The sequence below is a fragment of the Lissotriton helveticus genome, chromosome 10 (assembly GCF_964261635.1).
Source record: "Lissotriton helveticus chromosome 10, aLisHel1.1, whole genome shotgun sequence".
Taxonomy (NCBI): Eukaryota; Metazoa; Chordata; class Amphibia; order Caudata; family Salamandridae; genus Lissotriton; species Lissotriton helveticus.
This window is the reverse complement of record NC_136071.1, coordinates 41,547,921-41,575,851: the sequence shown is the minus strand read 5'-3', so window position 1 is coordinate 41,575,851 and position 27,931 is coordinate 41,547,921. Positions and strand designations below refer to the sequence as shown.

General features: G+C 45.6%; 1 protein-coding gene across 8 annotated transcripts in view; it reads left to right on the top strand.

Moving 5' to 3' along the window:
• Positions 1–15,877, top strand: part of WDR13 (WD repeat domain 13) — a 50,371-nt gene extending 34,494 nt beyond the window's left edge. For 3 of the 8 annotated variants that reach the window (XM_078664709.1, XM_078664705.1, XM_078664712.1), the window contains exons 9-11: positions 1,466–1,584; positions 5,453–7,050; positions 14,992–15,877. In XM_078664709.1, coding sequence (XP_078520835.1) covers positions 1,466–1,584; positions 5,453–5,637 — 304 coding nt within the window. In that variant the 3' untranslated portion in view covers positions 5,638–7,050; positions 14,992–15,877. Of the gene's footprint in view, positions 1–1,465; positions 1,585–5,452; positions 7,051–14,986 lie in introns of those variants that run through there. The other 5 variants (XM_078664711.1, XM_078664706.1, XM_078664710.1 and 2 more) reach the window with 3 other exon arrangements.
• The last annotated feature ends 12,054 nt before the right edge of the window (positions 15,878–27,931 follow it).

The following is a 27,931-nucleotide window of genomic DNA, read 5'->3' as shown; positions in this document are numbered from 1 at the left end:
TTTAATTGGTATGCAGCATTTAGAACGCAAGCATTACCACGGAATACCTTTACAACGTGGGCGTAACAACGAAAGTTGTTACCACGCATTGCACTGGGGGGCGCTCAAGGATAGTAAATGATTTAATTTACTATCCCAACACCTTCCCTACTATCCACGGGGACTGGTGTTGGAATAGTAAATTAAATTAATCAATTTTGCGCCCCCCAGCGCAATGCGTGGTAACAACTTTTGTTGTTACGAACGCGTTGTAAAGGTACGCGTTGTCAATGTATGCGTTCTAACGTCATACATTCCGTTTAATTCCCTAAAATGTGCTATTTAAGCATACTACTTAACATGGACTCCACAATTCTTTAGAGTTGTGGTTGGTTTGAAATCATAATTGCGTCCAGGGTAGTATGAGCACACAGCCTTTGAATGCGATCGGATGTGGAATCCTTTCTTTGTGTCCATCCTGTACTTCATAATTGTGTATAGATGGAGCATGTTGCTGCAGTGCTGCCTGAAACAATCGCATTAGGCTTTTACACTCTGCTAAGCACAAATCTCACCTACTCAAGGTGCCGTTGAAGTCCTACTCCAGAGATTTCTACATGATTTGCGCGCTCCTGGTTTTCAGCTGAAAAAGGTTCTGTCTGTTATGGGTGCTGCCTCAACAGACAGGTCCATGCTGAGTGTTGACATTAAAGTTCTCGTAAAAGCTGGCTGGCCTGTGCACAGTAAGTGTGAATCGCTGTTGGAGATTTGCTGTGCATAGAATCTGTGGGCTGATGCTTTGCTATCACTGAGTCTCTAGAAAAACAAGGGGGGATCCTTAAGGTGGCTTTGGACCGAGGGTACAATTCAATAGTAGAAGGAACAGAGGTCCAGAGCACTTTCACGGATAAAAATTAATGGATACTAGACAGACCACAATGGGCCGCTGTCAGATTGTCCATGTCCAGCCAGTAGTTAGATCCGCGATTAACCGGAACAATGTCCGTCAGAGTAGCGCAGGCTACCACGATCTCTGACGGCACACTTGATCTAAAAAGTGCACCAGTCTGCTCTACTCTTCTTTGCCTGAAAACCTCCCCTTTACTCTACCACTATATCTCTCTTTACTTTCTGCCCTGAGTTTAGCACAGGATTGTGCCCGTCATTTCTGAAACCCTGTTTCCAAATGAAATGTTATAAATCTCTTGATTATTGTATATCAATAAACTCCATGTCCGGCTGGACATGGACAATCTGACAGCGGCCCATTGTGGTCTGTCTAGTATCCATTAATTTTTATCCGTGAAAGTGCTCTGGACCTCTGTTCCTTCTACTATCGCTATCACTGAGTGTCAGAGGGTCTTCACCTAGTTAGAGGTAAATATGCATGTGTCCTTTTACCTAGCAGATAAGGGAATGTCGAACACATTTTTCCAACTTGTTTTTTTACTTTGACGTTTTATAAACTACACTCTCTTCTCTCTAGGGTGGTGGACAATGAAGGTACACTACAGCTAAAGCGCAGCTTCCAGATCCAGCAGAACTCCCACCCACTGCGTAGTATTTTCTGTCCTCTCATGTCCTTCCGTCAGGGCGCCTGCGTAGGTGAGTATGAGCACAACCACAATTTGTGCTTGACTTTCTGCTTGAGATGTCAGGGTGAGGATCCCTGGATGACCCTGGTCTGTGGTTTGGAGCAACACAGATCTAGAAGTCTGTATTGGCACCAGAGTACAGTGGTCATCTGTGAATAAGAAGAGTTGCTTTATTGATGATCCCTTATCGGCCAATCATGTCATCTCGATTTGCATGCATAAACACTGAAGACTTTTTATAAAAACAAAATATCTCTCTCCAAACAGTAACTGTGCCTGCTTTAATTTTAAACATTTAGAAATAAACTAGCCAGTTAATACTCAAATGCAGATCCAAGAAATGCAACTTTTTTAGTTTGCTCATTTTGAATTTCAGTCTTTTTTATTCAATGTTCAGTAAAACATACACTGAAAAGAATAAAATATGAACTGTTCAAATAAATAAAATAAAAAGTTTGGTGGGAGGGAGTACTACTTGCAGGAAAACTTGACATAACATGGATTTGTAAAGTGCACGTTCACCCATGCATATCTTGGCGCTGAATAATAGATGTTTATTGTTATCCAACTTAATGGTACTCATTTTATCGACCTCAGAAGGATAAAAGGCTGAGTAGACCCGCTGGGATTTGAACCTGTGACCATGAGGTTGAACACAGGCCCCTACAATGGACACATTAGTCCACTAAGCCACCAGACCCGGAAAAACAAATCCAACTAATAATCTACACACATAGGCCCTTCATTTTATTGGCTTACGGTCGTCATATGCATTGGTTGAAAGACCATATTAGAAAGACGAAAATAAGTTACTTACCTTTAATTGTAGTTCTCCAGTATTGGAATATTTCATAGATTCACATGCTTGAACCATCCCCCATCATCGAGATGGGAGTCCCCGGTACCATACAATAGCAATGCAATGTTGAGACCATGAAGGCCCTCGGCCGTTCAATTTTGCAACCTACTGTAGTCTATTTAAAAAAGAGACCAAACTTAGATCCAGCCAATCAGGCTGCTTTGCCCTCTAGAACATTTCAGAGAGAAGCTCCAATCCCTCAGATTTTCCATAGCACAAGTGCAGGAGAACCACTTAACCCCTTTGCTGCTAGGCCTTTTCCCACTCCTGTGCTAAGCCTTTTTTTGGCTATTTGGGGTAGTTTGCGCTTAGGCCCATGTAGCTTTTTGTCCACATAAGGTATCCATGCCAAATTTGTGTCCTTTTCTTCTAACGTCTTGAGGATTCTAAAGGTGACCAGGCTTTGTGGATTCCCCTGGAGGGGACCCAGAAATTAGCCATAATACAACTACTTTTTTTTTTATGGGAAAAATGCTGCAGAAGAAAGCATCTGTTTTTTTGTTTCCTGCAAATGGTATCAACAAATCTCAGCTTTCAGGGTCAGGCAGACATTTGTCAGAAATCAACATTTTCTACACAGTTTTTGGCATTTTATTGTGACATAGCCTATTGTAGCTTTTGTTTGTGCTTTCAACCTCCTTCCAATTAGTGGTAGAAATGGGTGTGAAAGCAATAATAGATACTGGAAAGCTATACATTGCTGTAAAGTAGACAAAAATTCTGAATTCAGCAAAGGGTCATTTGTGTGAAAGCAATAATGGATACCGGAAAGCTATACATTACTTTAATGTAGACAAAATTCTGAATTCAGCAAAGGGTCATTTGTCCTTCAAGGCTTTTTTATAGAAACTTAACAGTTGAAAATAAAAAAAAATATTGAAATTGAGTTAAAGAAAACAGCCATTAGTGCAACGTTTTCATTGTAACTTCTTCTAAGTATGACAGATTTTTTAAAGCAATACACAGTTAGATCTGCTGGACCCTTCTGGTTGCAGAGATATATAAGACTTGTAGGTTCACCAAGAGCCCGAAGAACCCAGAGCCAATAACTGAGCTGCATCTTGCAATGGTTTTTCATTGTTTACCGGGTATATAGCAATTAATCTGGTAAAATATAAAGAGTGAAAAATAGGTATCAAGGAAACCTATATATTTCCGAAATGGGAACAAAATATAGAGTTTAGAAGCAGTGGTTATTTGTACATCTCCAAAATTGTGGGTACCCATACAGGCATGTGAATAAGAGGTCATTTTTCAAAATAACTTCTATTTTTACAAATTGTCTTATATTTGGAAGGTAGAAATGCAAAGATAGTCAATTGATAATAAAACTTGTTCTATTATTCTGTGTTCCCCCAAGTCTCCCAAAAAAAATGCTACCTAACTTGTGTGGGTAGGCCAAGTGCCTGCGACAGGAAACAGCCCAACATCCAACTTGGACACATCACATTTTTCACGTGAAAACTGACCCCTTTTTTATTTTTTGCAATGGTCTTAGCTGTGGATTTTGGACCCAATTCAGCCGGCACCTAGGAAAACCTAGCAAACCTATACATTTCTAAAAACTAGACACTCGGGGGAATCCAGGATGGTGTGACTTGTGTGGCTCTCACCAGGTTCTGTTACCCAGAATCCTGTGCAAACCTCAAAACTGTGTTAAAAAAAAAAAAGAAGGAAAAAAAAAGAATTCTGCACATTTCTGTGATGGAAAGTTCTGTAATCTTTGTGGATCCACAAACTTCCCCCACCCAGCATTCACCAAAGCCTCCCGATAAAAATGGTACCTCACTTGTATGGGTAGGCCTAGTGCCCGCGGAAGGGAATGGCCCAGGCCCAAAACGTACTGTGGAGACTTCTAAATTATCGATTACAAAAATACCTTGTTTTGCAAGCGAGTCACCTGCGTTTTTGATCCCGGGCTCAGCGACCATCTACGGGAACCTACCAATCCGAGACAGTTCTGAACACTAGACACCCTAAGGAGTCCAGGAAGGTGTGACTTGTGTGGATCCCCCAACGTTTTGCGACCCAGAATCCCCTGCAAACATCAAATGTAGCTGAAAAAAATCAAATTTTTCCTCACATTTCTGTGTGGGAAAGTTGTAGAATCACCATCTTACACAAATGTCCTACCACCCAGTGTTCCCCCAGGTCACCCGATAAAAAGGGTTCCTCACCTGTGAGGATGGGCGTAGTACCCACAGCAGGGAAGGGCCCAAAACGTAGTGTGGAGACTTTAAAATGATCTATTACAAAACGTCCTGGTCCTGCTTATAAGGAATAACATTGTGATATTCATTAACAACTACAAAAAAGTTGAGCAAAATTCTTAAAGAGATCCTAGACACATCTGTTTTCTATTTTGTTCTCCTTGTACATTTTCAGACTTGTTTCTATTTCTGGTTTCCATAACTTGTTTCTTTCTTACTGGCTTTCACTGTAACATTTCCATTATTCTTTATTTCCTGTGTGTTCCTCTTTTCTAATTTACTGGCTTTCTTTGTTTGTCTTTATCCATCATGCTTTTCCATTCCCCTTGCCCACTTATTCCCACACATTGTTCCATTTTCTTTCGCTTTTTAACTTGTTCCATCCACTGCGTCTTTTACTCTTTGTCGTATGAGTTTCCGTTGATCTTACTTCTCTGGTTTATTATTATCTCTGTATCACTTATTCACTGTACCCTACTTTCATTTTTTTCATATTTTCTCATTATGCTTTGTTGGCCTCCTTGACTTTCCACGTCATTTTCCTTCACCAATTCTTTTCATGGCCCTTTTTTTGTTTTTTTGGTTTACATTACACTTTTTTGTATTTTCCTTTATTCTTGTATTCATTTTTTTCCCATTGCCTCTGTATAACCCTCATGCTGGTATGTTTTTCTTTGTGTCCATTTCCCTTTTTTGTCTGTTTTCTTTCTCTCTGATGTGATAATTTGTTCATATCACAATACTTAATTTAAATATCTTTTTTTCCTCTACTTCCCTTCCTTTTATCCTGCGCTGTTCCTTCCCCGCAGTTACTGGCAGCGAGGACATGTGTGTATACTTCTTTGATGTGGAGAGGGCCACCAAGGCCATTGTGAACAAGCTTCAGGGACACAGTGCGGCTGTCCTTGATGTCAGTTTTAACTGCGACGAGAGTTTGCTGGCCTCCAGCGATGCTAAGGGCATGGTCATCATTTGGAGAAGGGAGCAGAAGTAACGCACCATATGCCCTCTTTGGGCATCCAAACCTGTAAGGAACATTCTCTGTTCATGCAGCTGAACAGTACTCATGCCAGTCCTGTCGGATTGCCTCCCCAGCAGGTCGTGATTTTTTTGACAACTTAAGATTTGCAATTGGCCTCCTTTACAGGTGACTTGACTTGGTTGCTGCTGCTGCCACGATTGAGCCAGGAGAACAACTCTGCTTCTTTCTCTACCCGTAGGTCTAATACTGAATTGAAACCTTAGTTCCATGCTTCCTTTTATTATGACTCTCCATCTGACATTTTCTGCTGTGCTTCTTTGTGTGCTTTGCTCAGTCCTGAAATCATTGCATTGACCCCACTGTACCAACATGGAGAGATAAGCATTGTGGAAACTGGGGCCACTTAGCCAGCTGAGGGTGGGCATCGTTAGATCTGGGTTGGTTGCTGCTGACCTAACGGGAGGTTAGTTGACCTGTTACTCTAGTGGGTTGGGGCTAGAAGGAGTTGAGAGTCCACAATTTTGTTCCATGATCTAAGAAGGTTTTCCCTGGACGATACTCTGAAGAACACCACTACTGTCTAATAATATTAAGATTGATAGAACTGTGTGAATAGCAAGTTGTGACACCCGAATGTATTGGGTATGTATGGCAAGTGTGATTTCACACAATTATGTGGTGGTGGTGACTTTGTGAACTTCTGTGGGGTTTGTTCTGTGGTTGTTTGACCAGTGAAACATTTAAGCACTCCTAAAGCACATTATGAAAACAGGACCAGTGGATTTACAGGAGGTGAAATGTCATCCAGCATCTGCTGAAGTTACAGGTTGGGAGTGACTGTTAGAATTTATAAAGCACACACTAGAGACTAAACACCTTTTGGCTTTTGTGACTTGCAAAAAAATTATTTTCCAAGCTGGTTGAGAGTAATCATCCCTTGTATGGCTGTTCTCAGAGTTCTTTGTGCCCAGATGTTATGAAGATGTTTGCTCCATAGAAGTAAGTGCCTGTTTTGGCTGTCGAGTCACCATAGCTCTGCCTGAGGGCTGTTTATTTTGGGCTGTCAGTAGGGTGACCCACTCCAAACTTCTTCTATTACTGGATATGGACGCTCCCTGTTGAAACATCTTAGGGACTACCATTCAACAGTAAATGTCGACGGAGGTATTTTGGCTTTGCTAGTTAGTTGGTAAACTTCTGAGATAGTTCACTTCTGGACTAGGTTCATCCTAAAGTAAACTTTTAAACATTATTATTTTAACTGCAATTGGTTCATTGGAAGGCCAATCAAGGAATGAACTCACAAATGGCAGAGTACATTGAGGAACGAAACTGAAAATGGTACCAATCACATCTGTGCTTGGTCACAAGCACCAACTCACATTCTGTACTGTCAAATCACTATAACAAGCTGGTTCGAGGCATGTGGGCTGCTAAATTCATATCTAGTGCATAGATCGCCGCCTAGTGTTGGGTCCGGATGATTGCACATTGTTGTCCTGGAAGAGTCTTCGAAGTATCACGAGATAGGTGGCTCCTCCCCTGGACTACAGTGCGCATGGGCATCGACTCCATCCCCAGATTGTTTTTTTCCGCCATTGGGTTCGGATGTGGTTTCGACGTCTCCGTGTCGGAACCGATAAACTTTGTTCTTAAGGCCAAAAGGCCTTCGTTACCTGCGTCGGTATTGTTTGCGTACGGTCTCGAGCGTCGTCCGACTCTCTGAGCCGGAATTCTACGGAGTCAAGCAACTCTTCGGACATCGAGGCCCTCTCGTCGCAGCAAGACCCCGACGAACTTAACATGGAGCGGAGCCCGTTCAAGTTCTGCCCAGTCTGTGGATCCAAATATCCACACATCGATGTGCATCCGGTCTGTAATAAATGCCTCTCACCGGACCACAATGAAGAAAACTGCATGGCCTGCTCTAAATTCAGGTCAAAGAAAACGCTCAAGCATCGGCGCGCCTCGAGGCACAGCGAGCGGCACCGGCACCCGACGACATATTCGACGACCCCGCAGAAGAAGGTGGTAGCCATCATCTCCAGATTTCACCACCGTCGACGGAGGTCCAGGCCGATCCCGAGGAACTTGTCGAAGGACAGGGCCAAGACCTTGAATACGTCGAGGAGGTAGGGGACGACGAAGAGGTTTATGGGGCCGCGGAAGATAGCTCAGAGGAAGAGCTATGCCCCGAAGTCTACATTATTGAGGCTCAGGTCACGGGATCGCCACTCGGCCTTACCCACGACCCTGCACCGCTATCCCCGGCCCCGCCTTCTGGCCCGGCCATGGACACTCAAGCGGAGCCGCCATTGCACGTATCGAAACCGAAACTCTCGGTTTCTACAGCACCCAAAATGGCCGACGTCCAGCCGAAATCGAAACCTACGGATTCGACAACACCTAAAATGGCCGACGTCCAGCAAATATCGAAGCCTGCTACTTCATCGACTCCGTCGCCCTCCGGCCCACAGAAGTCGAAGAAGGCTGTCGAGTCGACAGCGCCGCAAAAGGTGCACAAGGACCCATCCTCCAAGAAGGCCGTCCATCAAGAGTCGACCTCTGTTGCTCCTGCACGGACGTCTAAGTCTGTTGACACGCCTTCGGACGCTCCTACGGCGCCGTCAAGTAAACGCCCAGTCGACCCAAAATCGACTAAAAGCCACGACCCGAAGGCCGCAGGCACTACGCATCGGCACAAGGATGCCGGTTCTGCAGCAACGGCGTCGGCGCCGAAGCCTACAACGGAGTCGCGGCACACTGCAGCAGAAGATTCGTCGACGCAAATACCGTCGACACCAAGGGACTCCGACGCCACCGAACAACGGTCGTCGGTTACAAAACCCTCTGCCTCCTTCACAAAGCAGGTCACCGACTCACTCAAACGTATTCGGGAAAAGACTTGTCGGCAACGGCTTCCACGCCATCGGCTCCGAAAGCGGTGGACACACCTCCAAAGGCCTCAACCAAGCTTCTTTACACTCTGCCACCAAAAGTGGCACCAAAGGCATTTGCACCAAAATCGGTGCCGAAACCTTCGGCTCCTTCAACGCAAATGAGCCGATCGGATCCACATCAAGCCTCAGACGACCATTCTGAGCATTACATCGATGCCCAAACAGGGAAATTGACCCTTTACAAAAGGAAGATCACTTCCCAACCACTGGAATCCTATGTTATTCCACTGAAGAAAAAGAGGCCAGCACAGGACATTCCTACCCTTATTGAGCCTATTCTGCCACCACCTATAAGAAGTCCATCACCTTCCCCCAACCAATCGGGAGGAGAGGATGATGAAGAAGACGACCAATACAATTTCCCAGTGGACACTGACCCTGATGTTCAGCAGGACTCATATGACGACACTGGGGACCAAGGTGGACAGCAAGTGGTACAAGATCCACAGGGTTTTGGGGCACGTACATCTCCAACAGAGGATTCTGCAGCATTTAATGCTTTAATCGAACGGGCAGCAGCAAATCATAATGTGGACATGCATGCTGACCCGGTGGAGGAAGATTTTTTGTTTGACACTTTCTCTGTCTCAGAAAGAACAGTTAAAATTCTTCCTATGCTCAAAGGTGTCCTTAAACATGCCCCAGAGATCTTTAAAGAACCATCCAGGGCAAGAGTGGTGAACCCACGTATCGAGAAAAAATACAGGCCGGCACCTGGAGATCCTGCATATATTCGAGGACAGTTGCCTCTAGACTCGTTGGTGGTCGCCAATGCCCGCAAAAGGGCGAACTCCCAAACTACGGGTGAAGCTCCTCCCCCAGACAAGGAGTCGAAAGTGCTTGAGGCATCCGGCAAAAGGGTGGCTGCGCAGGCTGCCAATGTATGGCGTATAGCAAACACACAGGCACTCTTGGCGCGATACGATAGGGCGCATTACGACACCCTAGAACAGCTCCTTCAACACCTACCTGATGAGTATAAGGAAGCGGCCGAAATGCTCATTCAAGAGGGAAAGCTTATCTCAAACGCTGCAATAAAATGCGCACTTGATGTGGCAGATACAGCGGCAAGGGGAATTAACACTAGCGTCATGTTGAGGCGACAAGCCTGGCTTCGCATATCTGGATTTAAGCCTGACATTCAAACTACAATACTCAACCAGCCCGTCAATCCTGACCGACTGTTTGGCCCAGAGGTAGACACCACCCTTGAAAAGATTAAGAAGGACAACGAGACTGCTAAGTCCATGGGGGCGCTTCAGTCACAACAGTTCAGGGGAAACACTTTTCGTCGCTCAGGAGCACGTGGTGTTACCAGAGGACACTTGGGTCAACAATCACAATTCTCAAAGAGTGGTGCACAATCCTCGTACCCCAAGCAGGGTAGAGGGGGTTACAGGGATAACAGTGCCAAAGGCAGAGGCAGAGGGAACAACAACTCCCGTTCCTCTGCCGCCAACAAACAGTGACTCTCTGTCACTGCCCCCCGACCATCCAACACCTGTCGGGGGGAGACTACAGCAGTTCCTGCCAGACTGGACATCCATCACCACAGACACGTGGGTAAGAAAACATATCCAATACGGTTATTGTTTGGAGTTAACATCCACTCCTCCCAACATTCCCCCAAGACACCGTCCTATGTCGGCAGAGCACTTGCACTTATTGCAGCAGGAAGTTCTAGTGATGCTGCACAAAGGCGCAATCGAGCTCGTCCCAGTGGAAGAGGAAGGCACAGGAGTCTATTCCCTGTACTTCCTCATCCCAAAAAAGGACGGATCCCTCAGACCTATTCTGGATCTGCGCCCCCTCAACATGTACATACTGTCAGAACATTTTCACATGCTGACACTGCAACAAATTCTTCCCCTGCTAAATCAAGGGGACTTCCTGGCAACCTTGGACCTCAAGGATGCTTATTTCCACATCCCACTCCACCCATCCCACAGAAGATACCTCAGGTTCACCATTCAAAACAGGCACTATCAGTTCAAAGTCCTACCCTTTGGGGGTGACCACTGCCCCCAGAGTGTTTACAAAGTGTCTGGCGACGGTGGCGGCGCACCTCAGGAGGCAAAACATACATGTCTACCCGTACCTAGACGACTGGCTTGTTCAAGCACAGTCGGAACGGCAGTGCGCCGCGGACATGTCCCACACTATTCAACTCCTTCACAGTCTGGGGTTCTCGCTAAACTACCCAAAGTCGCACCTTCAACCAGCCCATGTGCGGCAGTATCTGGGCGCGACAATAAACACCCTGACTGCTATGGCTCAGCCAACCCAGTCAGAATCGACAGCATTCAGTCGCTAATCCAGAGGTTCAGACCGCAACACTCCCTGCCAGCGAGAGTGTTCATGCAGTTGATAGGCATGATGGCCTCCTGCATTTTCATAGTCCCGCACGCGAGGTTGCACATGCGTCCGCTCCAAGAATGCTTGGCAAATCAGTGGACACAGGCTCGGGGACAACTGACAGACCTAGTGTTGGTGACCGGTCGGGCATACAACTCTCTGCATTGGTGGAATCCACACAACCTTTGCAAGGGACGACCGTTCCAAGAGCCTGTGCCACAGATTATCCTGACGACGGACGCATCTCTCCAAGGGTGGGGAGCTCATGTGCTCCACTACACTGTGCAGGGACTGTGGTCCACCCAGCAACAGAAGTTGCACATCAACTACCTGGAATTGATGGCAATCTTCATGGCGCTAAAGTCCTTCACAGTACATCTGTGCAACAAAGTCGTGTTGATCCGGACGGACAACATGACAGCCATGTACTACATCCAAAAGCAGGGAGGTACTCACTCGCCACAGCTGTCTCATCTGGCTCAGAGCATGTGGAAGTGGGCCATTCAGAGGAACATTTTCCTCATGGCGGAACACCTCCCGGGCAAGGACAATCAGATGGCGGATCTGCTCAGCAGATACAGCCATCAAATGCACGAGTGGGAGATACATCCATCAGTACTCCACCCGTACTTCCAGCAGTGGGGTCATCCAGAGATCAACCTGTTTGCCACAAGGGAAAACGCAAAATGCCAAAGCTTTGCCGCCAGGTTCCCTCACCCGGAATCGCAGGGGAATGGGATATGGATGAACTGGTCAGGCAAATTTGCGTACGCTTTTCCCCCAGCGCCTCTCATTCCGCTGGTGGCAAGAAAGCTAAAGCAACACTCGATGACTCTCATCCTGGTTGCTCCAACATGGGCACGCCAACCATGGTACACCACGTTTCTAGAACTTTCCGTGGTACCGCATCAAAGGCTGCATCTCACACCCAGCCTCTTAACGCAGAACCATGGCGACATTCAGCATCCAGATCCGCAACAGCTCAATCTGGCGATCTGGCTCCTGAAGTCTTAGAATTTGGCTACCTTAACCTGCCTCCTGAATGCATGGACATCATCCGGGAGGCAAGAAAGCCCACGACCAGAGCTTGCTATGCTGCAAAATGGAAGCGGTTTGTCATCTACTGTACAGACAACAATATCAACCCGCTAGATGCATCCATTCCTAACATCATCTGCTATTTGTTACATCTTTACAAATGCAATCTAGCGTACGCTTCCATTCGGATACATCTATCCGCCATAGCAGCTTATCTCCAGAATAGGCAGCACCTCTCTGTTTTCAGGGTGCCTGCCATTAAAGCCTTCCTAGAGGGACTGAAACGAGTCATTCCTCCTAGAACTCCACCAGCTCCTGTGTGGAACCTCAATGTGGTCCTCACTCGGCTGATGGGCCCACCTTTCGAGCCACTGCACTCATGCGAACTTCAGTTTCTAACATGGAAAGTGGCTTTTCTCATTGCTATCACGTCGCTCAGACGTGTTAGTGAGCTGCAAGCGCTCACAATCCAAGAGCCGTTCATCCAAATACATTCTAACAGGGTGGTGCTCCGCACTAACCCCAAATTCCTTCCAAAGGTGGTGTCACAGTTTCATATCAACCAAACTATTGACCTGCCTGCATTTTTCCAAAACCCACAAACGGCAGCAGAAAGAATGCTTCATACATTAGACCATGGGTACTCACAAACTTTCTGTCGGGGGCCAAAATTACAGTGTGGTTGGTGGCCGAGGGCCGCACCGGTGGGGGCGGAGTCAGTGGGTGGGCGGGGTTCGAGTAAACAAAAATCAAACCCGTTTCAAAATCTGTGCTTAGCATAGTTTGCCACCCTACTGGTATAATGCGGAATGTAATGTAATGTAATGTAATGTAAGCACACATTTTTATAGCGCGGCTATCGCTCCGAGGAGCATCTTGGCGCTCTTGTCATTGTATCCAGATATATCAGATACAACCAGTGACATTATACCTGCAACAAGTCCGGACTATTGGCTTTGCCAATGATTGTTAGTTGCATAAGATAAATAAGCAACCACTACGGCTTTGTTGTAAATATATTATAATATTGAAAATGCTTCACTTATGAGACTATGAAAGAACTAAAACCAGTCTATTTGAATTACATCAAAATCTTTGAGCAGTGATGCTGGTATTGAGATGAGATATTGTTGGTTCACCCTGAGGGCGAAAATGGAGACCCCAATAGTTGTTAGTTGCATAAGATAAATAAGCAACAACTATTGCTTTGTTGTATATAAAATTGAAAATGCTTCAGTTCTGAAATGACAAAACTGTGAAAGAACTTAAACGAGCCTATTTGGAATTGCATCAAAGGCTTTGTGCAGCTGTTGAGTTGATATTTATTTAAGGGCGAAAATGGAGACCCCAGTAGTTGTTAGTTGCATAAGATAAATAAGCAAAAACTATGGCTTTGTTGTATATAATGAGAATGCTTTAGGTCTGAAATGATGAGACAAAGAATGAAAACAGTCGATTTGAAATGACAAAGGCTTTTTGAGCAGTAGTGCTGCTGCCGAGTTGATGTTTTTTTTTTTTTTTTCACCCTGAAGGCAAAAATGGAGCCCCAATAGTTACACGTCTCAGCAGCCCGGCTTGCTAACTCGGGGATAACAAACTCGCATAAAAAAGTACATTTCAGCCAAAGATTAACTCACAATTGGTCACAGAATACGCAAAAGCGCCATCTACTGTCTAGTGCACTTAAATTAATATGCAAAACCACTCGAAATAAATCGAAAAGAAAAACATACATAACTCTTCTGCCCAAGATTTTAAGCGCCTGGAAAACCCCAAACGATATCTTGACCTTTTGTGTGGTGCATGAACAAGGTCTAGAAACAGAAATCCACAAAGTATGGGGGCCCAGGCATAACAATTATGGTATTGTCATATACTTACTGCTTTCGCGGCAATTGGTGCCAGGGGCCAGTGAATCTCGGCTCGGTTTCAACACACTGCTTCCGTCGGCGTCCGAAGTAGGTCCTGCTGCTACGCAAGCCTATGAGGTCACGAGGGCAGATGAGGGGGGTGCGCAGGTGAGCATGAATACACTAATTGTCTGCGCATGCCTTTGAACTTTTCTCGCAAATGCGGCCCCAAGGAGACACCACAACAGCAGTAATGGTGCTGAGTCCGTGACTGCTGTGGGGGCCGCAAGGAAAGGTCTGGCGGGCCGCAAATGGCCCGCGGCCGTACTTTGAGTACCGCCGCATTAGACGTTAGGAGGGCGCTAATGTACTACATTGACAGAACACAACCCTTTAGGAAGACACAACAACTTTTTGTTGCCTTCTCAGCACAACACAAAGGCAACCCCATTTCCAAAGCAGGAATAGCCAGATGGATTGTTAAATGCATTCAAATCTGTTATCAAAAGGCTAAACGCACTTTAACAATACCCCCAAGGGCGCACTCCACACGCAAATTGGGGGCCTCCATGGCTTTCCTAGGGAACATTCCTTTAGAAGACATTTGTAGAGCAGCCACATGGTCTACACCACACACATTTACCAAGCATTACTGCGTAGATGTGCATTCCAAACAGCAAGCAGCTGTAGGACAGGCTGTTCTCAAGACACTTTTTCAAGCTTCTGCAGCTGGCACGGGCAACCGCCCTTAATGGAGGGACTGCTGTGTATTCTATGCACTAGATATGAATTTAGCAGCCCACATGCCTCGAACTGAATATGCTACTTACCAGTATGCATCTGTTCTTGGCATGTAGGGCTGCTAACATTCATATCGCCCGCCCTCCTCCCCGGTGCCCGTAGCGGCTGCAGACACTCTCTTGCATTCATCATTAGCATGGACATCCTTTACACAATTTCACTCCATCTCTGCCACAATGGCTAAAAACAATCTGGGGATGGAGTCGATGCCCATGCGCACTGTAGTCCAGGGGAGGAGCCACCTATCTCGTGATACTTCGAAGACTCTTCCAGGACAACAATGTGCAATCATCCGGACCCAACACTAGGCGGCGATCTATGCACTAGATATGAATGTTAGCAGCCCTACATGCCAAGAACAGATGCATACTGGTAAGTAGCATATTCATTCCATTCCTATTTATTAAGTTGAGGGCCTTATAATGTCCACATCAGTAGGTGTGAAGACATTATATAGAGGGCTGGTCCCTGCAGTTGCACATGCTTGAACACCATGGTATGCTCCATACTCTCGCTCCCTTTTGCAGTACTCCTGCCGGGGCACATTTTGGTGCTTGAAAAGTAGGTCCTGGGCTACCCAACGTCTCCCTGTTGTTCATCACCCCTCTTGCCAGCAGCAGGGACTCATGACACTCCACTTAAAAAGCCTGAATACGAATATGCTCTGCTCTAGTGAGCTCCTCTGTTCTATCAAAACCCCTTAATTCTGACCCAAACAAAGCAGAACTAACTGCTTTTGCGACACAAACGAGCAGGGCGGCGGGTACCGTTTTGCTTGACGAATACGAGTGTTCGTGCTGGAAGCTTGACGGGCATGCAGGAAAGCACTTCTTAATGCTCAGGGAGGAAAGTGGATTAGGGAAGCTTGTTTGGGGTGTAAGATGCACTGAGGTAGAACAAGTGGCCTCTTAATTCATAAAGCAGAGCCCATTTGTATTCTCCAAGTAGGCCATTCTTTACATTGCTGTTTGTGGTCATAAATTGCAAGAATACAAAACCTGCAAATAACCAAACAGAAAGTAAAACTTCACTCCCCTCTTTCCCAGATGGTCATGATGAGGGGAAGCTGACGAATAAGCATTGGTTGCTTTAAAGAAGGTATGAACAGTGATTTTATACTTAACCCATATCCTCAGACGAACAGAACGACTCGGGCCCTATGTACTGCATGTGCTGATGAAGGAATGCATTTTCCATTTGTACCTGTGTCTTGTTTGTGATCATGTGAATAAAGCTTGGTGTACCCAATTCCTGCTTTTATCATAAAAATGCATCAAAATGAAATCAGTCCATTTTATTTAGGTTCTTTAAACACATGTCCCAAACAAACCCACAGTGAACGTGCAGTATTTTAGTTGAACTGCCACATTCATCCTGTCTGTGTGCACCTTAATTCTTTCTGCTCTGTAACATACCCCTCACCCCTGTTGTAATTCTACTAGGATTCAATTCCAATGTATTCCAAACCTGCGGCTCCTTGAAACTTTCTTTATTATTTGATGTTTTAAATAACAGAAGCATGTCATCTTGCAGAGCCAGTGCTTTTATTAGGATAAGTAATTGTGCTAGGCAATGTATCAAAGGGAAATTCATATTTTTGTAGAATGTACCTGATGCAGATCTCCTCTCCTGTCTTCAAATGTTGGGTCCAGAGTAGTAATTTTCTTTCTTTTGGGAAATATTTTTGTTTCAGCTTCAAGGGTGTGTGCAATGGCTTGTGATCACAACACCCAAAGCCCACAATGCGTAGGGACATAGACATCAACCTTGATTGCGTTTTTCCACTATCTTGGTTGAAAGTATCGTATTTATACTCTGGATTTAATGACTGTAGGAAAGTTGATAGTTATGACTGAAAGTAGACATACCATTAAAAATAATGAGGTTACCCTGTCCCCCTCGGAACCTGGGAGTATAATGATAAAAGCTACAATGTATTAAGTCGGGTGACCAAATTTCTTTGTGTGATCGAAATGGTGTCTAGAATATACCAACAATTTGTGCAAACGAGCCTATAGTTTGAAGAGAGGACAATATACACACCATAAATGGAGTTTGGACCAATGTGTAATATGGCAAAGTACAAATCAATGAAGGAATAGATAATACACAACATAACCATTACCTGTTGCATATATTCACAATCATATATCCAAATACTATACACAATTTTTTCATAAGAATCTGTCACGAACACATACATGAAAAACACAACGTGACTTGGTGAACAAGTGACAAAGTACAAGGAAGACTAGGGAAGTGGCTCATCAATGCGGTGAGCTTCAAAGGCTACACCGCCTCTGATATGCATCAGGGCTGACCCCCAGAGGAAACCCCTGCCCAGAGAGATTTGCACCCAGGCAGGCATGACATTTGGTATGCAGGAGGTGTACACCCCCAGAAGGCTAGTCGCACCTCTATGGTGGGCTGCCTGGTCTGTGCAGCTAAGGAATTCTTCTTCCATTTTAAAAATTGGTAGAAGTATTGGGTTCTGGGTAGAAAAGGTGACCTAAATACCGGATGTGTTCATCTCCGGGCAAATTAGTCACTGGGGCAAGCAGCCCATTGGCCACATACACCCCTAAATGTAAGATTTAAGGGCTACACCGGACACCAGAACATCAGTTCTTAACAACCTGGATCAAAGATGACAAAGAAGAGACCTGTACCTGTGACTACAGGACTTACACAAAGCAAAACACGGATACAAGGTCCATGTGGCAACACTCTTGGAACTGCCGATCAATATTCGTCCAAGGCCAACTTTGGGTTCCCCCAGACAGAGGGACCCCTGCGAGAGCCTGTAGCACCCTCAGACTTCCCTGAACTAGTGGCACTAGTCCACTGCAAACTGCAGATAAAACAACACTTAGGATCCGAAGAGTTGCTGGGCAGCGGGCCTTCTGAGAGCTCGCCCAAATCCAGGTGGTCTAATGCACTGTGGGAACTGTAGTCCTGCCTTCCGCGAAGGAAGGCCCCCTTTATACTCAACACTCTTAGAACAAGTGCATACTTGCGAGGGTTTTTTAAACTTAGGAACCGTGTAGGTCCTAACATGTCAGAGAGGGAAACACTCTCCTACACTGAGGATTTCATAAACAACTTGATACAAGGTGAATCCACATCGGCATTTCTTACATCTAGTACCGCTAACATAGACTTCTCCCTGAATGAGAAGATAACTACATTGGAACGCCTTGAAAAGAAACTGATCCGCACCAGACTCCATGGCCACCTTCTCACCAAATACTTGCAAGCTAACATAATACCAACAGGACTACAGGTCCGCAACGAACCGGCGATCTTTGTAGACCATCCAAAATTCAAAGAGGGGTTCAGCTTTGTTGCAAACAACTGTTCGCGTCATTAAATGGTCCTTGGTGTGGAAACGGCACTCGAGCAAGTTGAGAAGTTGACTAAAGAGATCTAGGATCTCAAATTGGAAATTAAAGGAGACTCCGCACTTACCAATGCGAAGGAAACACTTGAAAGACTTGAGTAAACCATCAAGGAATTTGAAATAACTACACAAACGAAGAAACTTGACAAATTGTCCAAAGACATGCGCCTGTACGACAAATAGATCACATATCCCTACCTCCAAGAGGACTATTACAAACAGGACACCCAAGGATGCTTTTTCAACAGAGGTAGAGGAGGATATAGAGGTAACAGACGTGCCACCAATTTTTCTGATTCATCGTACAGCTCAGGAAGCAGGAGTGAGCAAGCAGGACCAAGCAGTGGGTACCAGCCACAAGATCCATGGTACCAACCACCACAAGGCCAATACCAACCTGGAAACTCTTTTTTTTAGAAGATACCCAGTGGAGACCGCCCAGGGGACACGGTTACAACTGGAACAGACCTGCTTGATGCGGCCAACAGACATGGGACACGGGCCGGCCCCAGTGACAGAACCCCAAACAAGTCCAGTTCCAACCGGAGAACCACGGCGAGATCAACACCAGACGCAGAACATACAGATGGTGACAAGAGAGACCAGCCCCATCATTAACTTATATGGACACACCTTGTCAGACGACGAAACCAGCATCTTGACAAAGGGACTATCTTTTGTACCAACTTCGTTCCCCAATGCGACTGCGGCACTTCTATAGACACTCCATCCCATCGCCATCGATCTCCACCAATGGATTGAGACCACCCTCTACGTTCATGCCACCGAGCCACATTATGTCGCACAAGAGCCTAACATTCGAAAGTGTTGTAATCCGGGATAATCTCAAGACATGTCCAACCAAGTCGTATGCTAGACACAATGTAACCAGAGGAGAACGAGAAGCCCTGCACACACTCAAGGACAACAAGTCCATAGTCATCAAACCCGCAGACAAGTGCGGTGCGATTGTGGTCCAGAACATCGGTGACTACAAGGATGAAATACACTCGCAACTACAAGATGGGATCAGTAACAGATCCGTATCCATTGACCCTACCAAAGAAGAAAACGCATTCAACGCATAACTACTGAGGGCAAGGAGGCAAGTTTTCTGTCTGAACACGAATTTGACTATCTCAACAATGTCCAACCACGTCTTCCCACCATATACACTTTACCGAAAGTACACAGGAACCTACAGAAGCCACCGGGGAGACCTATTATATCAGGCTGTGGCTCACTCTTGGAACCTGTATGCAAGTACGTTCATTTCTTCATGAAACCGTTGGCTGAAGAAACTAGACCATACCTACGAGATACCATGCAGGTCATAAACATAGTGGATTGCGACCCGGAGTCACAACTGTTGGCTACCTTAGATATTGTATCACTCTACACAAGTATACCCCAACAACAAGCTCTTGATGTGATGCAAAAAACCCTGGATTGAAGACCACAACCATCCAAGGTACCCACCAAATTCATAGTGGATCTTTTGGAAGTGGCTATGATGCAAAATTTCTTTGTCTTTCAAAATAATTTTACATCCAGACCAAAGGAGTGGCTATGCGGGCAGCTTTCTCCCCGGACCTAGCTATCCTGTATATGGATAATGTTGAAGATGAATATATCTTTTCCAACACCAACCCATACAAGGCAAACGTCACACAATGGCACAGATATATAGACGATATACTCTTTATCTGGTCAGGGTACAAAGTCGATCTCAATAAGTTCTTCGAGTGGCTGAACACATGCCCCACAGATATCAAGTTCACGATCCATTGTGACAGGCATACAATAGACTTTCTTGATGTTACAGTTAAAACATTGGAGGATCACCTATACACCACATTGTATAGGAAGCCAGCTGAAAGGAACTCTCTACTACGATACACCAGCCACCACAACGGAAGCATTAGAGACAATCTTACGTTCGGCCAGTTCCTCCGGATCCAGAGGAACTGTATGCAAAGCAAAAGGAGGACTTCTTCCGTGAATCAGACGACCTTATCAATCGGCTAATAGAGAGAGGATACCCCAGGTGACTTGTCAAAAGAGCCAGAAAAAGAGTGTGGTACCAAAACAGAGAAACCCTTTTGACACCTAAAGAACAAAGACTGGGCAACAACAGAATTATCTGTGTGTCGACATATTGTACACGAAGTAATGAGTTCAAGAAAATAATCAACGGACACTGGAAACTCATATCTGATAACCTGGACATACAGGAGCCTCCAATGCATGCGTTCAAGAAAGCAAAGAGTGACCGTGATCATGTAGTTCGCTCACTGCTCGACACACCACCGCAACCGACTATCCAGACTCTGTGGAACTTACCCCAAATTGTGGGACATTTCAAGCGCACAAGTTGTAAGGCCTGTAAAATGGTGATCGAAACCAAGTCTTTCAACTACAAACACCATACCATCCAACTCAATACCCACACAAACTGCAATTCTTGTGACGTTATCTACACCATTTTGTGCCCATGCAATCTACTATATGTGGGACAAACCAGACAAAAGGTTAAGACCAGGATACTGCAGCATTGCACCAGGATTCGCTGCGACACCCCAGGGGCCCCATTGGTGGAACATTTCAAAACACACGCACACCCACCAGACTCCATCAGATTGTTGGTCCTAGAGAAAGTATCCTTGGGACCAAAGGGCGGTGACATTAGACCTATCTTGAATGTCAGAGAGTGTAAGATGATGTACCTTCTAGACACAGTTAATACTGGGCTAAACGAATTGGATGGTACCAATGCCCAACTGGCTGGCCTCATGACAGAATAGGAGGTATTTGTATAATAGCACTCCACAACCATGTTTTCTTAAACACACTGTCTATTGGGCCACACATGAACTTATGCCGCCAGGTGAGCCATAGCACTTGAGTGTCAACTACAGCAAACGCATTGACATTTGTTAGGTCTCGAATCACTGACCATGTAACAGGGTGTTTATTGTACCCTGTGCCTTTTAAATATAACCGTAATGTATGATGTTATATACCTGTGAAGGTTAGATACTCGCAACCATGGCTAACGAGTGTAATATTAAAAATGTGACATGGTTTGTGCACAATTGTAAGATGTATGTAATCACCGTCAGGCTTATACTGGTGTTTAACATTCATGTGTGTCTTTTTTTTTTTAAGAGACTGGTTGCTACTAGTTGTTCCATTGCATTTATTACTGATAAGATCTGTATTACATGCAGATATTTTTATACTCTAACTAGATCTCACAACTGAGAGATTCTCCACTACTACATGTACTATACACACCGACCGTCTTTTCACATTTTCCCTTACACCAGGGCCTCCTCTTTTGAGATAGGGCCCCAGAACATTCCAAGTATGTTCTGACTCTGCCACACCGGGAGACAGTGACGATGAAAGTTAGCGCGTCCTCGTGCACGCTAATCAGGTCCTATATATCACAGCACTTTTCTGATGCCAATCTACCTCAAGGGCGTTACGCCTAAACTAGTCAGGTAAGCAGACTACCTTCTTCCCACACAAGGACTTAATGTGGCCCTTATGTCATTCTCTGAGGGGGGTTCTACGCACTGCTTTCTTTTTAGTCAGAACCGCCCAGCTGTTTTTAGGTTTCGGCTACCGTCCCACTGCGTGAGCAGTGGGTGGGCGGAGCCGAAATCTTATGTCTCTACATATGGAGCTTTGGTCCCGCCTTGTCTTCCATTGGCTAGCTCCATAAATGGAGGCTAGCCATTGGAAGAGATTGGCTGTCAATCACGCTTTCCCCTGAAAACGCGATTCGGGGGCGTTTGTGTCTTTTTTTAAGTCCCGCCCTCTCCTCTTCCCATTGGCTGGAATTTTACCTTCCAGCCAATGGGAAGGAGAGAGCGCGAAAAACACGCCCCCGAATCTGCCGGCCGGGACACCCCCGTGACGTCATTCCCCGGGCCGCGCTGTGATTGGCTGCCGGCCCGGGACTGACTTGTTTTTCTTGCGCATCCATTTCAGTGCTCAAACGAGGTCTGATTGTTTTTATTATCTATTAAGCACACCACTCGATTGATCCCTGTATTTATTCGGTCCTGGCATATGTTTGCTTTTTAAAGAAAACTATAGCTATAAACTAGCTCCAGATTTTGCATGGCAAAGTTTAAAGCAGCCCTGCACACACTGCCTGACATCTTAATCCTGTTCACTTTTGATCTGAAAACTATACCGTTCTTTTAAAAAGCTAAGTCAAAGGGCGCTACTGCCCTTGTGTTTACTCATCCTTGGCATTCTGAGGGGGTAGGGTGCATTCTTTGCTGGGTTTACCGCTTTAAATACCGATCTTAGCAGCCTGCGCTGAGATGCCCAATCCGAAAAAAAGCATTTGCGGCCAACTGTCCCTTTAAGTTGACTAACTTAAAAACTCCTTAAAGGGTCTCTAACCCGCAGTCACGGAAGATAGCAGTCGTTGTTTCGAAAGGTAAAACGAAGTGTTTTTAGGGCTTCGCCTTGGCTCCATGATTTGTATCTGCGCAGATATTTCTACCCCTCAGGATTTTCCTAAACGCAGCACGTACCGTGTTTGAGCATATTTGGAATTGCCCCGACGGCACGCGCACACATGGGATGTGTCCCATATATGGTGCTCAGACAGCAAAGTTCATTCAGTGTGACCAGGCACCCTGCACATTTCAAGAACATCCAGCGTGCTGGCAGGGACCTGTAACCTGTTTTTTCAAGATCGTCTCTGCGGCGGCAAGAGAATACGTGAAATATTTGCAAATTATTTTTTTAAAGTACATTTCTTTGTTTACTCGCCTGTAGTTCCAGGGGCGTAGCGTCCATTGGAGCAGCAGGTGCAGTGGTACCAGGACCCAGAGGCCTGCGGTGGCGACTAGACCGTGATAATTGCCTTATTTTACAGTTCAAAGAGCGGCCACGCGGCCCATTGCCTTCCTTGCTCAAGGGCCCGTGACACACTGTGCGTGATTGTGCGAGCAGGCGGAAGGAAGGCCTCTGCAGATCCCCGACTGTCCTTTTTCAAAATCATTTAAAACGCTTTTGCGATGTGTTAACAGTCTAAACTGTTCTTTAGAAAATGCAGCCTGAAAGGCCTGTTCTGGCCTACTTCCCTCCGACTTTGATTCACTAAAATCCCAGGTGTTGCGGAAGTGACGTCCTTGACCTTAACGGAGCTATCTATGAGAATTGATTGGATAAAGCCACATGCTTTTCAAAATGACTGCTATACGTTGACAATCTAATTGTAGAAAGTATAGAAAAACACAATTGTATATAGCCCCGATCTCATTGAAATTGTTTACTGGACAGTGCTAACACTCTTTGGATTCCTCAGATTCAATGACACGCTGAGCATATATCTCAAGGTTCATGTGGCAAAGGATTTGGAAAGCCATGCTGGATTTCGACAAATTGACAGTACCATAATGCCAAAGAAGGGCTCTTGGATAACACCCAACCTCTGGTGAGGAGCTCTGCAGTTTCGGAGAACCTTCACTCCATGCTTCCCCATCACCATCAGGGGGTGGTGGTAGGGGAGGGGTGTGTAGGGGCACTCCATTTTACGGCAAAGAAGCAGAAAACGCATGCACTGGCGCTGTACCATGGCCTAGTTGTAGGAAGGTAGCACACATGGGCCTTTGTGGGGCTCGGGAAGCAGTAACGAGGGTGCCATAAGCTCAAATGGAAGCAAGGAGAACGCCCCCCTCCCCGGGTTTAGTTATGCCACTGTAGCCGCGGCACAGGTGAAGGCTACGCTCTGTCTGCTATTATGTTGTGGCAATGCACAAATAAAATCCGTCGTAACAAAGATAGGGAAAAGCGAAGGGTTGTGTACTTGTGCAAGATAATTAGGTGCTTTTTTGCCTCAAAGTTCTGTTTGTGTAGTACCTCCTTGACAAAATAACAGTTTAGTTGCTGAAACCGTACAGAGCCTCTATCTGATGTCGGTCTTGCAAGTCTAACTGAGCGTATTAGAATCCTGTCTTACACTCAGATTTAAGATCTAGTCTTACATGCCCCTATCAAACTAATGGATGAGATGTAGGATGTTAATCCCATAAATGTCAAGGGTTCCCCTTCCCTGCCTAGTGCTGAGCTTTTGTTTTGACATTTGGGACATTTCATGCTGTGAGCCTTCATAACTTTTCCCCCCCCTTAAAACATGATATCGAGGCGACATATGCGTCCCTTTTATCCACATGTTTGTGATTGTAAAGATACAGCTTTTTGCTTTTCACCATCGTTGAGACAATGAATAATATCCATATATGGACCTGTGTGTGTTAAAAAAATGAAAAATTGGGTGTAAGGATTCATTGCACACAAACAAGTGCACTTCACTCAGTAACTGCCATATACCTCTTGCTGTATGTCTGTTCCACTGTGATCGCTCGTTCTGTACATTTGTGTTATAGCAGCTGCTGCGCCCTGCTGCTCTGTCAAATGTCCGATGTCTTCAAGATATAGGCACGGCACCTTCTCCGCTGTGTGACCACACGACTTTCATGTTTTTTATATAGCACTTCTACTATTTCTATAAGCACTAGACCTTAGTAAAGTCTTCCATTTTGCCCGTTCTTCTATATTTGAAAACACCAACGATCTCACCCGCTGTCTACACATGAGGGATCCCGAGTGTGTGCGTGCATGTGACTGCTCCAGAGTGTGTGTGTGTGTGACTGCTCCTGGGTGTGTGTGTGTGTGACTGACTGCTCCAGGGTGTGTTTGTATGTGACTGCTCCAGTGTGTGCGTGCGTGTGTGACTGCTCCAGTGTGTGTGTGTGAGTGTGTGCGTGACTGCTCCAGTGTGTGTGTGTGTGTGTGTGTGTGTGACTGCTCCTGGGTGTGTGTGTGTATGTGACTGCTCCAGTGTGTGTGTGTGACTGCTCCAGTGTGTGCGTGCATGTGACTGCTCCAGAGTGTGTGTGTGTGACTGCTCCTGGGGATGTGTGTGTGTGTGTGTGACTGCTCCAGGGTGTGTTTGTATGTGACTGCTCCAGTGTGTGTGTGTGCGTGTGTGACTGCTCCAGTGTGTGTGTGTGTGTGTGACTGCTCCAGGGTGTGTTTGTATGTGACTGCTCCAGTGTGTGTGTGCGTGACTGCTCCAGTGTGTGACTGCTCCAGAGTGTGTGTGTGTGTGTGACTGCTCCTGGGTGTGTGTATGTGACTGCTCCAGTGTGTGTGTGTGTGTGACTGCTCCTGGGTGTGTGTGACTGCTCCAGGGTGTGTTTGTATGTGACTGCTCCAGTGTGTGTGTGCGTGTGTGACAGCTCCAGTGTGTGTGTGTGTGACTGCTCCTGGGTGTGTGTGTGTGTATGTGACTGCTCCAGAGTGTGTGTGTGTGTGTGTATGTGACTGCTCCAGTGTGTGTGTGTGTGACTGCTCTGGTTGTGTGTGTGGCTGGCTCTGGGTGTGTGTGGCTGGCTCTGGGTGTGTGTGGCTGGCTCTGGGTGTGTGTGTGGGTGGTAGTAATTGCGAGAGATTAAGCTATTGGCAATGTAAATGACAATGCCATTTATTTATCTGTTTTCAAAACCAACACATACATACAAATTTTGTCATTTACAATGCCAATAGCTCTAACTTCTCCAAAGGCGAAACCGTTGCATTGTAAATGCTTGTTACTCAGGAGAGCGAGTCTCTGCTTTTTCAGTCTTCCAAGCGCCAAGCGACTCCGGCGCAACCCCATTTCCTTTACTTAATTGCATCTCAGAATAGACGGCCAAACTTGTGTTGTTTAGTAATGCCGTTCTTGACTGCGTTAAGCTGACTCCAGCGGCAGCAATCCCGCGTCCACAGGCATTCCGTTCAGAGCATTTTTTTACTGTTACCGACCCGGGTTGTTTTTGACAGCCTTTGAATTTAGTCTCACCAAGCTCCCAGGTCCGCAGTTGTACATAAATCCGGGCCTGCGGTGCCTCACCCGATTAACACCTGGGCTCTATTTGTTACTTGCCCTAACGTTTACAGTGACTCCTCTGGGCATGATGTTACCCATAACTTCCACCAATGCAGTCATTGCCGGCATCCCGGAAAAATTACCGGGTTGCATAGCACGACACGAGCACTCGCCTGTGTAACCGCCCAGACCTCTCACATCTTGGCCCTCCAGTCACGAGCATGGTGACCATGGTATTGCTAAGCGGACAGTTCTTGGTTCCACTGTTCCATGTTTATGGTTTAATTAATCTGAAGTTTCCATCATGGATGTCTTAATGACAGACACCCCCCTTTCTTTCATTACAGAACCGTTGGAATTATCTTCCCACAATTTGCAAGCAAACTGTGCTGCAATTGTTACTCTTCCATATAAGTAAGTACCAATGGGCCCGCTATTGAGTAACCCTGTCTATGCTGGCAAGGACTTACCAGCAGACGTGTGACTGTTTCCTCTCACCCCCCAGGAACCTCCACAGGCCCACCCTTTGGATTGACCGGCGGAGGTTACCCGTCGTTTTCATACATAGTAGATAGTGTTCACCTTTTCACAGTAGTAGCACATAATTTACAACTCCACATTTTTACACCCACTTTCCGAATTATTCCCCAGGTGCTCCTTTCAGTCCTGAAGAAGACCCTGACGCGAGGACCACATCCAGTCTTGCCCTAAGCGGTTGAAACGTCGACAACACAAACTCCAGTGACATTGCTTATAAATAGTAACCTGTCCATCAGAGTTATGTGTATTGTTTGGAACTCTTGACCTATCTGAGGTTGGAAAAGCTGATACCATGAAATATTGATGAACATATGTCACGATTACCTTTTCCCTGTCCCTGCTCCTAAACGTTATCACTCAACACCCACCCCCTTCCTACCTTCCCTTTTGCAACCAGAGCACTGTAATATATTGCACTAAGAATCATATTGAGCAACAGGGTTGCCTTTATTTGTTAATGCTTTGAATCAAATCACATGGGGGATTTTATCCCTCTTCTAACCTCAATTTAATTGTATTTATGCTCCTATGAATTAGTAGTATGTTTTGCTACTATTATTCTTTTTTTTCTTCACTAAAATAAGTCTGCTACCAAGACAACACCTTGTGTACTGTTCCATGAAGTTACAGGCAGCTACCATGTTCCCTGCATCCACCAGACGTCGAAGTACCTTTTTCCAAGTATTACCTCTGCCAAGGCTTGTTGGTCGCCAGTCCGGCAACCGACCCCTGTACTAGACGCTACACCTACAGGGAACTTCGATCGGCATCAGCAACCACCTTGTTGTTGTGTTTTTACATCTTGTTCCCTGCAGCACTGTGTAAGCGGTAAAGCAGCTCTCTCGCAGCTTCCGTTCAGCCCCAGGGACAGCCAGGACAACTATGCACCCAGGCAAAATTGAACTGACTATCGTGACATGGTCCTGCGACCCACATCACCTTTAGCTGCAAGGGTTCTGCACAACGCGACCTGCAAGTGACTGATTATCACTAGTGGTTTTTGCCATTGATGGCAAAGAAAAAGTCTCACTGTATTCTTTTGCACTGATTTTAAATTGCTTCTAAAACCCATAACTTTGGATGGATATATATATATATATATATATATATATGCTATTCCGTTCATTTTGGTGTTTAAATTAGAATAAAAACACTTTATATTTCATAAATTGGTGGCGTATTTCTCTTGAACCCTGTCAATTACTTAGCCATGTTGGTACTCAAAGCCAGTCTTCTCTTTGCCACACTACCAGGACTGAGCTAAGGATTTATTATTTTGAATCCAAGGACCATCTTTGGGGTCTGTGAGGCTGTTGCATGGTGAAGCCTAACTAGCATCATCACATAATAACCTGCAGCCATTGGATTTCAGCCCCAAATTATGGAAAAGACCAGCTTCAATCACAAAGACAAATATTTTTAGCTCTGATTTTTCCAATCTAACATCTTCTGGAGGATGATG